At 40.5% G+C, this 15,765-nt stretch overlaps 1 protein-coding gene across 5 annotated transcripts in view; it reads right to left on the reverse strand.

The window, feature by feature from the left end:
- ncam1a (neural cell adhesion molecule 1a) overlaps positions 1-15,765 on the reverse strand; it is a 261,066-nt gene that overhangs the window by 31,380 nt on the left and 213,921 nt on the right. For all 5 annotated transcript variants that reach the window (XM_079356703.1, XM_079356704.1, XM_079356705.1 and 2 more), the window contains exon 13: positions 8,478-8,603. In XM_079356703.1, coding sequence (XP_079212829.1) covers positions 8,478-8,603 — 126 coding nt within the window. The remainder of the gene's footprint in view (positions 1-8,477; positions 8,604-15,765) is intronic.

Raw genomic sequence — 15,765 nt, forward strand, 5'->3', positions numbered from 1 at the left:
AAATGAAGTACTATGAAGTACTTTGTCACGTTACTGTCATAACTTGAACATGAGGAAACTTCGTAAACAGTGCATTATGCAGATTTAATATGTCCCCTTTCAGTTTTCATGGACATGTAGAAGTGCAAGTGCTAAGGGCTAAGAAGACATAGCGCTAAAGAGACAGACACATGCAGACAGGACAAACGTTTCTTTGGAAAACAAACAGCAGAACAAGAAAAATAAAAAAAAGTGGGATGCAACGAGAGACGAGAAGTAGACTTGCATGCAGCAGTAGTGCAACGGGCTGCTGTGAGTACAGCCAGTAAGAGACTGAGAGCTACAGTAGATAACTTCAGGAGAGAAATAAGAACCGTTAGCTCTGCGGCTAGGTGTTAGATCTTCCGAACAGTGAGTGTGATGCAGACAGTGGTGAACTTAGTGAGAGTGTTCCTGTGATGTTGAGATGTGACTCCCAACACGGTGAAGGAAAATAAAAAAACGTGTATAAATCAGCAGATGTACCGATTTCACAAAGTTAGATTGGAAGATGATAAACCAGGGTTCAGCATCATGTGTGGGGAATGCACTTTTTTTTTACTGCTCGACTTTGCTGTACATTAATGGATGTCATTTATGTGTGTTGTTGGTTTGTTGTTTGTGTGAAACTTTCTGCACTCCTGTCATGGTTAGATTTTATATATTTTGATGGGAATACTAAAAAAGCCAGATTGGCAAAAACCAACATGACCAACTTTAAAATGTAATTTCTACTCTTGCTGTGCCTGATTCTATTGTCCCTACTCCGGGATAATAGGATGCTAAATGTTTCCGTCATATCGGGTTCTTCATAATCTTTGTAAAATATATCAATAACTCTGATTTGAGACTAATCCAGACTCATATTATCTTTAATGACTTTAAGTCAATCTGGCTCTCCCCTCATAAACCTGGTCCATGTTTTCATCAATAACTTTGATTTCTAATCAAGGGGAGAGCTGAGGGAAACATATTAAACAGGCCTCATACATTTGGCTGGCACAGCGCTACTGTTAAGACATGACATCTCACAACAATCTAAGATTTTTAGTAAAGTGACGTAAGAATGAATGAGGTAGATGAAATGTATTCTTTGAGGCACATTCCTACAGCACACTGTATGTGACACTGTTAGAATTAAGTACACCTAAAATGAACATTTGCATAAAGATTTAATCTCTGTAAAAAAATAATTAATTTCCTGAGAAACATTTAGTGTAATCAATCCAATTGCAATTGTGTCGGTGCTTCTATGGAATTAGCAACTGTATTAGAAAATCAGTCCAAAGATGGCATAGGTTTTGTTTGTGACTTAGCTTTCTTTGAATCAGAGTTTAGGACATGCTGTGACTGTTTAACAATGTGGACAACATGTCTGTCTCCTTCCATTGATTCTAATGTCCATTTGAAGCAGATTATCATTTATAGAAAATTAAACCGCTCGTCAACAGAGCTGTCAATCAGGAAGTTAAGTCTGCTCTTTTTGCATCGAACAACTAGGCTAGGAGGAGGCGGGGTTTATGACCTATATGGGCAGCCAGTCAGTAGGGGGAGCTCTAAATGTTTTTGGCTTCACTGCAGGTTACTTTTTCTCTGTCCATCTTAACATACAGTCAATGATCGACTCCAAATAAAGCGGGAAAAAAAGAGGTCAAAGTTCACATCAAGCTACAGATACAGACTGTAGTTTGTAGATTTAAGTTTTTTAAACCTGCATGGAGTTTATCTTTAACAAGGCACTAAGCGGAGAATAGTGTACTATAGTGAGTTAATGCCGTGAAAGGAAAATGGGAACAAATGATTTTAGTTTTAAATGCAGATACTAATACAGTATGAATGAGATACTATTGGAGATCATGTATGCATGTGATGACATGTGAATTTCAAAGAGTGCATGTTTTCTAAAAGTCCTAAAGATGGTTGACAAATGGCGTCATGAGACTCAACATGGGTTTGGAAGCCCCGCCTTTAAACCTATATGATCTTTGCTCAAACTAAACAAAACAAAAAATTACCTTCTGTTGGCCAGCGAAGACGACATCATCAGCACCATGCAAGCGCCACATGACAAAGTCACATGATGTGCACGCACATGATTGGTGGCAAAGAAAATATAGGAAAAAGGGGAGGGGGGAGGGGGGGGTCGCGGGAAGAGGCAGGGGGTCAAATGGGAAACATACAAAAAACATTTTTGAAATGATGAAAACAGAACAAACAAATGAACAAGAATGTTAAACACAAAATGACACAAAAACAAAACACAAACAACCAAGAGAAATACAGAAATTCATAAACAGTTTTCTGAATACATGTAGAAAGAACATGTTGCAGAATGTATGAAGCAGTTGCCGGCTTTGAGTTTTGGATTTTGGAAAGAGTTAGAATAGTTTTAATGATACACAAAACCACATTTATTGTGATGTTAAGATTCAAGAAGATTTACAACCAAAACTGTATGCCAAGAACTGCATCATGCATCCAGAAATTAAATCATCTTTCTGCTGACAGATTTTTTTTTTTTATAAATTTTGAATTTTAACTATGGTCATCTCGAACCCCATGATGTCCATTTGAGTCAAATTAAAATAAGGAAAACACAGCTGCGTGTTTGGCTTCCTTTGGACAAAGAGGAATTGGGGTAAATGAAGAGCAGAAAAAAAAAAACTCAGCAGCTTCGGGAAAAACAAAACCATGCCAGCTAAATATGATGCACCTCACAGCAGACGACAGTATGAGCACATAAAACATCATGAGGCTCTAAAAGCATTCCTTGACATCTGCTCTGAGTGATGCACTTGCAGGACACACAGAGTCGCTGTCGGAGCACATACAAATGAACGACTGCATCCTAGTCCAAACGGAGAACGCATCAGACACATTATTTAAGGAGAGGGATGTGGTTAGGAACTCTGCAAGGACAAATAGTTGTCACACAGTACATCGTGATCTGGACAAAAAGCAGCATCAAAAGACATACATCAATACTCTCTGTCATCTTGTTGCAAACACACAAGCTCAGTTTCTTCACACTTTGCAAAATGACACCTGAGCGTTGCTTCATCGTTTTTGGACTTTTTTAAACGTTAAAATCAGTGGTTCTCAGACTTTTACCGTCATGCCCCCACTTTGCGAGGGCACATTTTTCATACCCTCCAACTTTTACCTTTCAAATATTTCTACATTTTTTCCAACTTTGACAAGTAAGACAACACAGTGGCATGCCAACATCTTTTTAGCTTAATTCTGTAACACATTCAAAAAAACATGTGTTCAATGTCACAAACTAGAGTACACTAACAAAAGGAATGTGACAAATACACGTGGTTAATTATGTCACAAACAACTGTCAATAAGCAACTCTAGAGTCAGGCAGTTAGAGGGACAGTTTTCATCTCCTTGACAAATGTTAGTAAAAATCAGAGACTGATTAAGTTCAAGACTGTTAGCAGAGATTAAAGTTGACAAAGTCATTTCGCTGTAGCTTCACTCTACTGCACTCTCCTATGGGCCACACCAGAAACACATGAACATCTGCACTAACAGCGAGTCCAAGCAGGAAAGAGAGATAAAGGTGAAGAGAGGACACACTGCACACTGCATGACTGGCATACTCACTACTGGCCATAGTGGTGGTAGCGACAGAGGGTGGTATCTCTGATGAAACTGAAAGATGGTGAAAACATGGTGAGAGGAGCTGAAGAACTCCTCAAGTCGTGAAGTAGTTAGTATAAGAAACTTGAAGCCGGGGTCAGGTGAAGTTTTACACCGATGTACCGGGATGGAACTTTTCTGTTGCACAATGACTCCACTTGTTCCACATCTGCTGCTTGAACTCGTCATTTCCTATGAGTTCCTACTCAGAATTGAGAGCTCATTAGCTCTTATAGTGTCACTGACTGTGATTAGACTATACTAATTCACTGAAGATATAAAACATAACGCCCTCTCTTAATAGAGTATATGTAAATCACATTCGTCTTGGTAGAAGTTTAGATCTTTGGGCGGGAGGGTAGGACACAGCAGGATGGTTTGCAGCTCAGCGAGGCTCAAGAGATCCTCCCTAAAATAAACGTCAACCTGCTATAATCACTGTAATGTATACTAACAATAAAACACGTCTGATACCAAACACACACGTTCTGTTTTCAATTGCAGGTATTTCTTTTTTTTACTGAATTGCAGTAAAACCTGTCTTCATCTGCCGCGTTGTATAACTTTAACTGCCCAATAAAAACATCAACACTAGCCTTGGATCAAGGTCCTGGCTCTCGAACAACAACTGGTCCCTGGATGCTTGACTGTGGCTGCAGACTGCTGTTTAAAAGTTAAGAAGAGAAATGCTGAGAATAACTTCACAAAAGTTCCACCTATAATTTAAAACCAAATACACCACCTTACGTTTTTAAAAAAATTGATTCTTGCAAGTTTTTCATGAATTTCACATCGGGACAAAGAAATGTAAAACCAATAACTGCATGTGTTTTATAAACTATTCTGCAGACCTTGTAGCCTCCAACCTAATTTTGAGCTTCCTATTTCTTCAATGTGTTTGATACAGTGTTTGATTACTGTACTTTATTTTCTGTCTATGCCAACTGTGTTTTGTTTTGGTACCCAAGGTTTCACTTACAGCAACAATTAACAATTACATGAAGCTGTCAGAATTTCAAAAGGTCTTGCATACACCCACATGACAAACACGCTTTTATGCTCCTACAGGCAAAATCATTAAAATGATTCCTTTCTCCAAGATTGAACGCTACAAACCAAAAAATAAAATACAACCCAAACTGTGCCATTTCAACTATTCTTGCAGGCTTCACGAAGTTGTCTATATAGACACATATTCTCTACATGTTCACATGAATCTTAAACCTGACTATTGAAGCTGTTCAATGATGAGCATGTCCAAAAATAGGATCAGGAAGTCTATCCTACAGTAGTCACTGTAGAATATCCCTGTTCATAGGTGTTATATATAAGAGCAGTTACAACTCTCTTTCTAAACAGCACTGAGAACAATATGAACCATCTTAAGAACCCATCTGCAACATGTGAAGTAAAAGCCAAAACATTTTCTTTATCTTCTACCCATAAATGGCCATTTATGCGCTCCATTTTCTAGCTTTTAAGCATACACGACATAATAACATAATAATACACCTGCATTCCTCTGTGATGACTAAGACTCCTTAAAAATATAAAGACATTATGAATAAGCTGTACTACTGGGGACCACCAGGCGAACAGCTAAGTGCCTACAGGAGGCTAAGTCGGTTGTGAAACCACATCAGAGTACAGACGGCGAATGTGCTGTTGGTTTAAAAGTTAGAACAACAGGGTGATGAAGTGATAACAAAGCAGGGAAAATGATGGTTTCTGTGGAATCAAAGGACAAAATGGTTTCCTCAACAGCATTTGCTAACACTTAAAAATAAGGTCACAATACTCACCATGAACTCGATGCTTATTGGCATGCTAATTAGTAGCATACTAGCTGCTTATTAGCCATCATTAAGCACTTATTAGTACCTCATTCTACATCCATCCATCCATCTATCTATCTATCCATCCATCCATCCATCCATCCATCCATCCATCTATCTACCAACCCTGTCTTTAATGGCTTATTTGATATAGACAAGAGTTACATAGAAAAAGGTTCTAATAAGCACACGTTATAATAACTAATAAGCTAGGCAGTATGCTACTAATTAGTATGCTAATATGCAACTGGTCGATGGTGCATAATTGGACCTTAGTTTGAAGTGTTACCAAACATTATTATCTTCAAGATAACAATGCACTACTTTAAAATACAAAAAGAAGTTTTAATGTAAAGCAAATGAATGTGGTTTGTATAGGAGCTGTTACAGAGGAAATAATGAGCAGACGAGTGAGGCAGAACAGAAACTTACTTGTGAAAGAATACCCTGAGAAGTCCAATGGAAGACAGAGCAGATGGAAAAACGGTGATGAGAAAACCATAGAACAACAAGAAAAAAGAAACAGAGACAATGAAATGAGAAATATGAATAATGGAAGAGGGCGACTCTGTCCTGCCACTTCATTAACCCTCAGTGATACAGCTTCTGTGTCTTCCTGCCTGTATCTATCTCATATCTGTTTTCCAGCTGTGACTTTGACTTTAAGAACACTGCTGCTGTATTAACCTCCAAATTACAAATGTGTGTTTTTTTAAAAATGACTTCCAGCTCACATGGCAGTCCAATTAATTTTTTGGGCGGTAGTTAAAGTTGGAGCTCAACCCCAAGTTTGTTCATAAAAAGAAAAAGTTAGAGTAAACTCAATTACTACATCAGACAGAGATTTTTCTCTCAAAGTAGGACAAAGCCTCTCTCTTCAGCTTTAGGGAATCATGCAAACTTAGGAGGATGCTGCGGTGAGCTATTTCTACACAAGCCAAGGGATGATGAAGCACAGATGGGAGGCGTGACACAGAGGCAGGTACACACTACAACAACGATTTATTCATGACCCTGATCCAAAACACTGGCTAAAAAATAGCTTTTTGGATTGCTGACATGGATAGACAGATGAAAGAGTAGATCTGGTTTCTTTCGAGCTCTGCGTTTTTTTTTAGTTAAGGTTCAGGTATTCATTTTTCCATTATTCCATGATCTTTTATTGCCCTGCTCACAGGGACTTGAGCCAATCCCAGCCGAGAGGCGGGGAACTCCCTGGACTGTTCACCAGTCAATCACAAGATTAACTTCTCCAGAAACCAATTAAGTTAACGAGCATGTACCCAGAGAAAACCCCAAGCATGCACAGAGAGAGGATGCAAACTCCGATCACAGAGAGTCTCCTGTCCAATAGGGAGTCGAACTGTGAGGCAACATCACTGAACCCTTCTCCACAATGCAGTATTCATTTTTTTTTCCCAATTTAATAACATAACTCTTCAGGTAAATCAGGTACTTAATTTTGCAGGTTAAGGGCCTGAGTCACAAAAGGATTGTGCATCTAAACCTTTTTTAATTAATCAAAAAGACACTGTCTGATAAGAAACACACACGCATGTGATGGCTGCATGCAACCCATAAACACCAACGCTAACAGCCAAACGCAGTAAAAATTAATTATTTCCTGCTTAAATAAAGTAAAACAATAGTAAATAACAATCCCTGTTTCCAGTCAAATTGATTTATTTTGGGATACTTTCAGAAAAGTACGTATAAATTGCGATAAAACACAATTACCCTTAAAAACGTTTTCTCTTCTGATTGTGAGGACTTATTCTGGGTTATCATGCTGCTTTGCTTCCGACTCATTGGGTTTAATGAGTGTAGCAGCCTTATCGCCATATCAAGGGAATGTTCACAACTAACCCTAAACCAAGAGTCAGTTCTTCCAAAGACAAAATAAAAAAACCCAGAAATCTCGTTTCCCATCTTGATGTGTTGGAAGTCCACACAGTAATTCTGTATTTTTGTAAAACACTAAATGGATGGATACAGATCAGATCACAGAGACGACTGGCTCTACTTCTTAAATGTAATCAGAAGTCTTCATCTAACATGACTGCACATAAACAAACAGGAAGTTGACAAGTTTTATGTCACTGCGACACACTCTGATTTGTGATGACAGGTGTTGCACACCTGCTGTAAGGTTGCAGACGAGGCCATATGTTTAACACAGCTGTGCTTCGACGCCCGATAATTCATCGAGAAAAACCTGACAGCGAGTCATTTCAGAGCAGCCGGCGAACTGGTGCGAGAGCCGCGGCGGTTGACAAACCAATGAGACTTGGTCACGTCTTCCCTCATCTGTTTGACAGGTAGTTATTTCCCCTCGTATCTTTGTTAAGGTGAATCTTTTCTTTCTCCTCCAACTTTCTCACGAGCGAGCACAAATTTCTTTCACCCTCCAGCGTTTCATCACACGCTGCCGTTTCCATTAAGGAAAATAAACAATCTTCGGCAGGGCTCGACCTCTGGCTGCTGTATTAACAATGCAGGCTGTCACAGAACTATAAATACAGAGCTGACACTCCCTCACACTGAAGCATAAATCCGCCCTCAGAATGCACAAGTGCTTTCCAGAAAGCTTTCACTAAATCACACGAGTAGTTGTCCAAAACAGCAGGGCTCTGAGAAATGGAGGGTCGGACTTACACAAAGCAAACATTGAGAGGAAAGAGAAACACAAAATACTGTGAAAGGATGGAGGACAAACAGGTTAGTTAAAACTATCAGACGAGTCGGATCATAAAGCGGCGGTGACATCAGGGATTATCATTCCTTCCTGGATGGGGAAAAAGGGCTGCACTGGGGTTCTGGCGTGAGAATAGAGGAGTCATAAGGGGTGAAAGCATCTGGGCTCAGCTACATGTGAGCAGACGGCGGAGTGAGAAACAGTATCAGGATCACAGCTGGGGGGTTGAGACTAGTGTTTATGGGAACAGGGACAGGAGCAGCGAGGGCTGGACTTACGGACTGGCTCGGTCTTGAAGGGGTAGGCGCTGCTGCTCTCGCCCTCGCCTTTGCCGTTCATGGCCGACATCTTGACCTCGTAGTTGGTCTCTGGCTTCAGGCCAGCGATAGTGATCTTGGTCAAGTCTGTTGGAAGAGAGGAGACTTTTTCACATTCAGATTCTTTACAAAGCAATACAAGGAGCACGTTATAAAAGAAACATGACATTTGTAAGTGTTGTTTTAGATGCTTAGAAGCCTTTTACAGTTATCAAGCTGTGACCTTTCTTCTATCCATCTCCTTTCTTTGTTTTTGTTTCTCCAATCGCATGCACCTTAACCCCATAATGCTTTTTATTACTGCATGCTTGTATTAGTCTTCATGCACGACTCCACTTCATTCTGTTTGATATCTGCTCTCTTATCTTATCCATCATAGCACTACGGTCACTTTATTCTTTCAGTATTCATATATATATATATATATATATATATATATATATATATATATATATATATAGAGAGAGAGAGAGAGAGAGAGAGAGAGAGAGAGAGATTTTTTTTTTCTTATTGAATGCACTATAGTTCTGTTTACATCTTTAGTGCGATCATGACCACTTATACCTTCTTTTCTTTATGAAACTTTTTAATTTTGCATTACTTTATTCTTTTGTTGACACTTCATCTTTGGTTAAATTTTTTAGTATAGCTGCACTGCCGTTCATGAACTGCTCTGTGTGCTTTTAAATTGCCCACAAGACTCACTCTTCAGCTCGGCCTGGCATACATTGCACGATGCAAATGTCAGGGTGGAATATATGTCACACTGTACGAGTGAATGCACAAACATGATTTAAGTTACCACACTGTACACTCTGTTTCCAGCTCATCCTGAGTGCTCACACTGTTTATGTTAAATCAGAACTGTTTCTTTTAAAGCTCCCACAGGCAGAAGCTGAAGTCAGATGTATGCGTACTTCAGTTGTAGCATGCACGACTCAAAAACAACACACACAGTTAGCATCACCAACAAACACGAGCTAACTAGCAAACTGAATCATCCCAAATATTCCCTAATGTCTCTAGTTTGCATCTTGTTTGATAAGAGGAGGGAGACACAACAAACAGGCATGCCTGCTGTTGCCATCTCATTTTTAGATCCTTCCTGCCATTGAGCACAGGAGTAATCAGGAAAGAAAGAAGCGCTGAAGTTGTGAGCTCACTATGCAAGGGTATGACGCCGTAAAACCAAAATTCGAAACATACCAGATATGAAATTCTGCCTGAGTTCAAACTCAGTTGTGTGACGCAAAAACATTTACACAGTCAATGTCCGGCTCTTTTCATATCACAGGTCCAGGTCCCATGTCCCCATCTTTGTCAAAAAAGGAAGAGGAAACAAGGCCCTTTAAAGAAATACACCAAATGTAAATGTCCTGCTCTCCTGGGACAGTGACCAACAAGACACAGGTCCTCTCAAACAAATACTCCTTTTGGAATTATAAACAAAAAACTAGACTTCCACTTTCATTATTCCATTTTAGATCACTTTGTCTGAAATGCAGCGACACCTGCAAGTCTATTTAGTTTCGAGCAGCACTGCTACACACTTGACTGTGTGATTATGCACAGTCACGAGCTGCAAGGTTTCTGTTCTCTCCCTCTGATCCGCATTACCACTGCTGCTTCACGTCAGTGGCGCACTCTTATTTCAATCACTGCGAAGCATCCACCAGCAAGCTCCAACCATGGAGGGGGTCAAAGATATCATCACTCCTCAAATGTCTGCATTTAAAAGAAACTGTGAGGAGCGACGAGGTCAAAAGGTAGACGGCAAACTCAAAGAAACATTTCAAACCACGACCTTCTGTGTGGGCTGTTATAGATTTAACATAGTTTTCTTTTGGTTGGTCTTTGTGTTTTCTCGTGTGTGGTTGTGGCTTTAAAGATTTTGTGTGGAATTAAATCAAAGCTTTTCTCTTCTTTTTCTTAAATTCATGTTTATGTGGAATCAAAGAAGACAAAGAGACCTTTGTCAAAAACTCAATTTCTATCAAGAGTAAGAAAGAAAACAAAGTCTGTTGCATCACAACCACGACGTCAACGTGACTCACACGTCTTGGTTACAACCTTCCTGCTTCCTTATTGAACAAACAACCATCATTCAAACGGTTGCCTTTACATCACAGGGTGGCTTTTATGTGTTTTAAGTGTCTGCTCAACATCGTCAGCTCTTCTGTACCCTCTTATTTTCACCGTACAGGAAAACACTAACATACACTGCTTGCTGGATTATGCATGGTTTTTAATCACCAAAAGAACTTACGATTAATTAGCACATGCAGGATTTTCAGTCAGCACAGCAAAAAAAAAAAAAAAAAGCGGTAACACTACTTAAAGAGCAACCGGGTAGAAAAGGGCACGTTCTAATTAAAGCGAGGTGCGAACACAGAAAGTGTCACATGAAATAAGGAGAGAGAGCTGATGGATGAGCCTGCAGCTGCAAACTTCAAATGGTGAAAACAACGATTCCCCCGCCATTTTTAAAGCAACACCATTAAATGTAGAAAGCAACTCAAAGATTGAACTTTTTGTTCCATCGTTCTGCTGGACAGGTAAAGATGATAAAATGTCATTTTATTTGACAGGCACTGTTACTTCCATTTGGCACCACTGAGATTTCAATGAGGATTCACACACACACACACACATACGTGCCTGTGTTTTCCTCACTTTAGCTACAAAGACCATTTGACTGCATATCTCACCGGGTATAGTACAAAGACGTGTAATTTCATGGCTCAGAACAAATTTTGGCCCCGGTGCAAAAGAGCTGAAGAATATTTTTTTTCCATCTCCGTGACTCAAAGAAAAACTCTGAATGGGTTTCACATTAATATCTCAATGAGGAGAACTTCCAAAACTAACCATGCATGAGCGACTGCATGGGGAAACGCAGCTCCAACACACAAGGGCCAAATCAATCCACATCGCGGCTCTTAGTGGCAACATCATCAGTAAAAATGATGCCACTGCTGAAACCGTTCATGTTCAGATGAGATTTCCAGCCGGCCCGGAGTAATTTAGCGCTGATTACCGCACGCTGCTTTCCTCGGCTTCTCCAAAAGGTTATCGCCACAAATCATAACAATCGCCACAAGTTCCACTGACTGTTTTTAATCATTGTGTTAGCAAGGTGCAAACTTGCTGCAGCATCAACGACTGTGTGAAGTGTGTGAAAAATCAATCTTTGTATTAAGGCACACTCACTCTAAAGAACAAACGTAAATCATTAAAGCCCAACAGTGCGGGGGCCTATTTATAACTTTTAATAGGTTATTTGCTCAAAATCTCTGAGATGTCTTTGCACCACCCAAACACGATTTAGTTGCAGGGAGTTTGATTTGTTGTGCTTGCAGCAGGGAAAAATGACATTTTAAAAATTAAATCCTGAAGAGAGTTTACAACAACTCTCAAAAAGGCCTCCACAGAGGACATAATGAAACAACTTTGTGTCAATGGAGACGGTCCCTGTGTGAGCGCTGCTGCTGAGAGGAAAACCTTGGGCACTTCATAGACACCAAGGCAACCGAGGATGTTCTCCTGCTATTCACTTTTCATATCAAGCAGCACTTTCTCTCCGTTCTTATCTTTCACTGTGAAGGACACGCTCATGTAACAGAGGAATACTAAGAACGACAGCACAGTAAGGATCCTAATGTAATAAAAACACATATAGCAGCTTTATTTTTTTAATCTAAATTAGTGGGAACATTTTACACATTATGTCTTGTGTTTTCATTTCTTTATCTGGTTTTATTAGCTGTAGCCTCAAGCCTTGTATTCATGTATTCTTCCTGGTGTCTACATGAGAAAAAAAAAATTAAGGGGTACTTCACCCATTTGCATGAAGCCTTGTATCAGGAGGACACTTGTGTTTTTATTGAATGGTCTTGCATCCAGCCCTCCCTGTTGTGTTTAGCAGGGGAGCTGGGACCCACTGAAGCTACAGACCTATCACAGATCAGTGGGCGGGACCAAAACTTATCAGGTGTACAAAAATGTGCATTGAAAACTTAACTCAGCTCAACTGTTCACACACAAACCATGACTCTATGTGTATCTGGATCTTATGTGTATATATTGTACATGTTGTGGGCTGCATGACAAATTGTGGTCCGCGAGCCTGAACAGGAAAAGCGGTGTAGATAATGGATGGGTGGACATATTGTGCCTAATGTTTTTATGGAGCTCTTTGACATCCCGGATTTTTACAATTCAATGTTACAAATGTGCTTTAAGAAATGCAGAAGAGGCTCAAATCTAAGTGATGTGGATGAGCTGGTATGATTATTGCGTGGGTGCATGTGTTTTGTTTGCTGTAGACGCTTGTAGGCAGGCGGCTCTTGGGCCTTGAGCTGACAACCGGGGACATGTGGGCTGCATGGCAGTGCAGTGGTTAGTGCCGTTTGCTCACAGTGAGGAGGCTCCCCTCGGCACAGGAGCCTCTCTGCGTGGGGTCTGCATGTTCTCTCCACCCATGTGAGGTTTTCCTCCTCTTACAGTTCAGAGACACGCTCGTTAGGTTAATTGATGACTCTTAGGGTGTATTCACACCTAACTTGTTTGGTTTGCTTGAAACGAACTAAAACCCCGGTGCGGACCTTTTGAGTAGGTGTGAATACAAACCATCGAACTCAGGTGCGCACCAAACAGCCGGACCGAGACCCAGCCAAAGAGGTGGTCTCGGTTCGCTTCCAAACGAACCCTGGTCCGGTACCCTGGTTCGTTTGAGGTGTGAAAGCAACCAGACGTCAGTCCGACCCAGCTCTAAAAATCGTACGGCTTTTTGGACATAACAGGCTCCCGTAGCCTCGCGCATTAAGGGAAATAATTGTTTGGTTAGCAGCACAGTGTTCTTATTTGTTTCTATTGCCTACGTCTTTGATATAATACGCAGAGGTAATTTTTAGTCTATCTTTCAGACAAATTCACTGGTGTTTCATCGCTCTGTTCTTTTATTATCCAATACTTTTAAATCACACAGACTATGAACAGAACAGCAGCTGCAGCAGAGTTTTCATGGCAGTCTGATCCCCCTTCCTTTCCCCCTGCGCCACATACTTCATTTATAACCTCGGCCACATTTATCATAACACCGGTTGATTGCCCACACATAGATCTACATTTTTTACACAAATAAATATTTTCGTACCCGTGGATGAAATTGTTGCTAAAATGTTCAATATCAGGACAGCGAGTGCAGCACGCAAGTTCTCCATGATTGTTTACTGTTATCTTATGATTAAGGCTTTACCCTGCCCTAAACTTTTTTATCCAATGAGTGAACGATCTTTGCACAAGTGAATTTCGGGGCTCTTGCGAAAAGTGCAATGTGAAAACAGACCGCACCCAACCAAAAAATAAACATTGTACTTGGTCCGAACCAAAGAAAGCGGACTAAAGGACTTTTCTGGTGTGAATACACCCTAAAATTGCCGTAAGGTGTAAGTGTGGCGGTCGCCTCTTTCTGTGTCAGCTCTGAGATTGACAGGCGATCAGTCCCACGACTCTCGCCCAATGACAGCTGAGATCAGCTCCAGCCCCTCGTAACCTCGAAAGGGAAAAGCGGTATGGATAATGGATGGGCGGAAAAATTGTGCCTAATGTTTCTACAGATTCTGGATTTTAACAGCTGACAGCTGAGAAACAAAAAAAATGAAGCAGATAGAAATGTTTTGTTTCTGTCAACAGACGACATGAAAAGAACAAACCGACAACGATTATTCCAAGTAAAGCGTGTTGCTCCCTGCGAGTAAACTCAAATGTGGCCTGTGAAATATTAAAAACATTTCAACAGGTGCCATGTTGCCTTATTAGCATGAGCACAGCAAGTCGTTCATTTGTAAGTCCATCTCTCATACACCCTCTTGGTTTCGTCTCACAGAAACAGAATATTTATTTTACCACTGCTGAATGTTTACTTAACTACAGTCTGTTTTTAGTGAATTATTTAGCCATCAAACAATAAAAAAAAGTGAACAGCTGGGGACTGACTGCCACACATTGTTGTGTTTGGTGCTCTTTATACTGATGGAAAAAAGGACAAAAAGTGTTTGTCGATGACTGTCCACGATGAAGACGAGACGATGAGGAGTTAAAAATCGATCTCAGATGACGTACGTTTTGTTTCTTCGTTCACGAGGTTGGATGGGACTAACGTGTTCGTCGTGCGCTGCCGGACCTTTAAAGTCTGTAAATCTGAAACATTTTCCACCCAGTGTGCATCTAATCTGTCCGCCTGTCAGTCAAAACACAAGCAGGAGGGAGGAGAGGTGTGACAGAAGTGACAGTCACATTCCAACCTGTCATTGATTTCCTGTTGAAGACGCCGTGGAGTTGAAACGTGTAGAACATTAAAAGATTGTTGTACTGCATCAGAGTGCCTCCGACCTTCAGTTTAGACGGCCATCTTTGTTTGTTATCAGCACATTCGACTATTTAGGACTTCTGTCCCGGGTTCTTGAAGAGCTCCTGATTCCTCTAAAGGTTTTGACCCGCTGCAGAACTCGCCTCAACCTTCTTTTTTTTTTCCCTTCTGCTGATATTTGTATCGGACTGAATTGTTTTAGAAGATTAAAAGAAACGACTAAATGTCATGACATTTTATAGTCTCAAACTGGACTCAAATGTGACTGAAACTAAGAATAAAATAGGCTAGTTCATTACCTCACGTTGACACTGAGGATAATAAGTCTGCTGGCATTATGCAACAGAAAGGAAGAAATATTTTTTGTTTGTCTGCCTTATAAAAGAAGCTGGGCTCTTCTGATTAGTTTAGTTTAGTTCAGACATTATAGGCATTAAGACTTTATAGATATTTGACACATTCAACATCCAATATAAAAGTCTTCATAGACTTAAGTGATGAAGTAAAAGCATGTGCATGTCTCATTTCGACCTGTAAATTCCCGACTGTGCACGGTGAAGATGTCGACGTCTCTATATGGAGCCCCAGCGGTGGGGGTGCTGTCTATATGTGGCAGTACTGCTTTCAGACATGTGATGGCAGCCCTGGTTCACCGTGTTCTTCAACACACTTGAAACTCAATAAGGTTTTCTTGAAAGTGTTTCCTCCACTTGATCATTTTTTATCTGCGACCTTACACTGGCGTGTCGCGGCTCTTTGACATCCCGGATTTTTACAATTCGATGTTCCAAATGTGCTTGAAGAGCCTCAAACCTGACCCATGTGGATGAGCTGGTGTGGTTGCTGCTTTTGGTCACAGTCGCTGTTGGTGCGTGGGTG

The sequence above is a fragment of the Symphodus melops genome (genome assembly GCF_947650265.1).
Source record: "Symphodus melops genome assembly, chromosome: 11".
Lineage (NCBI taxonomy): Eukaryota > Metazoa > Chordata > Actinopteri > Labriformes > Labridae > Symphodus > Symphodus melops.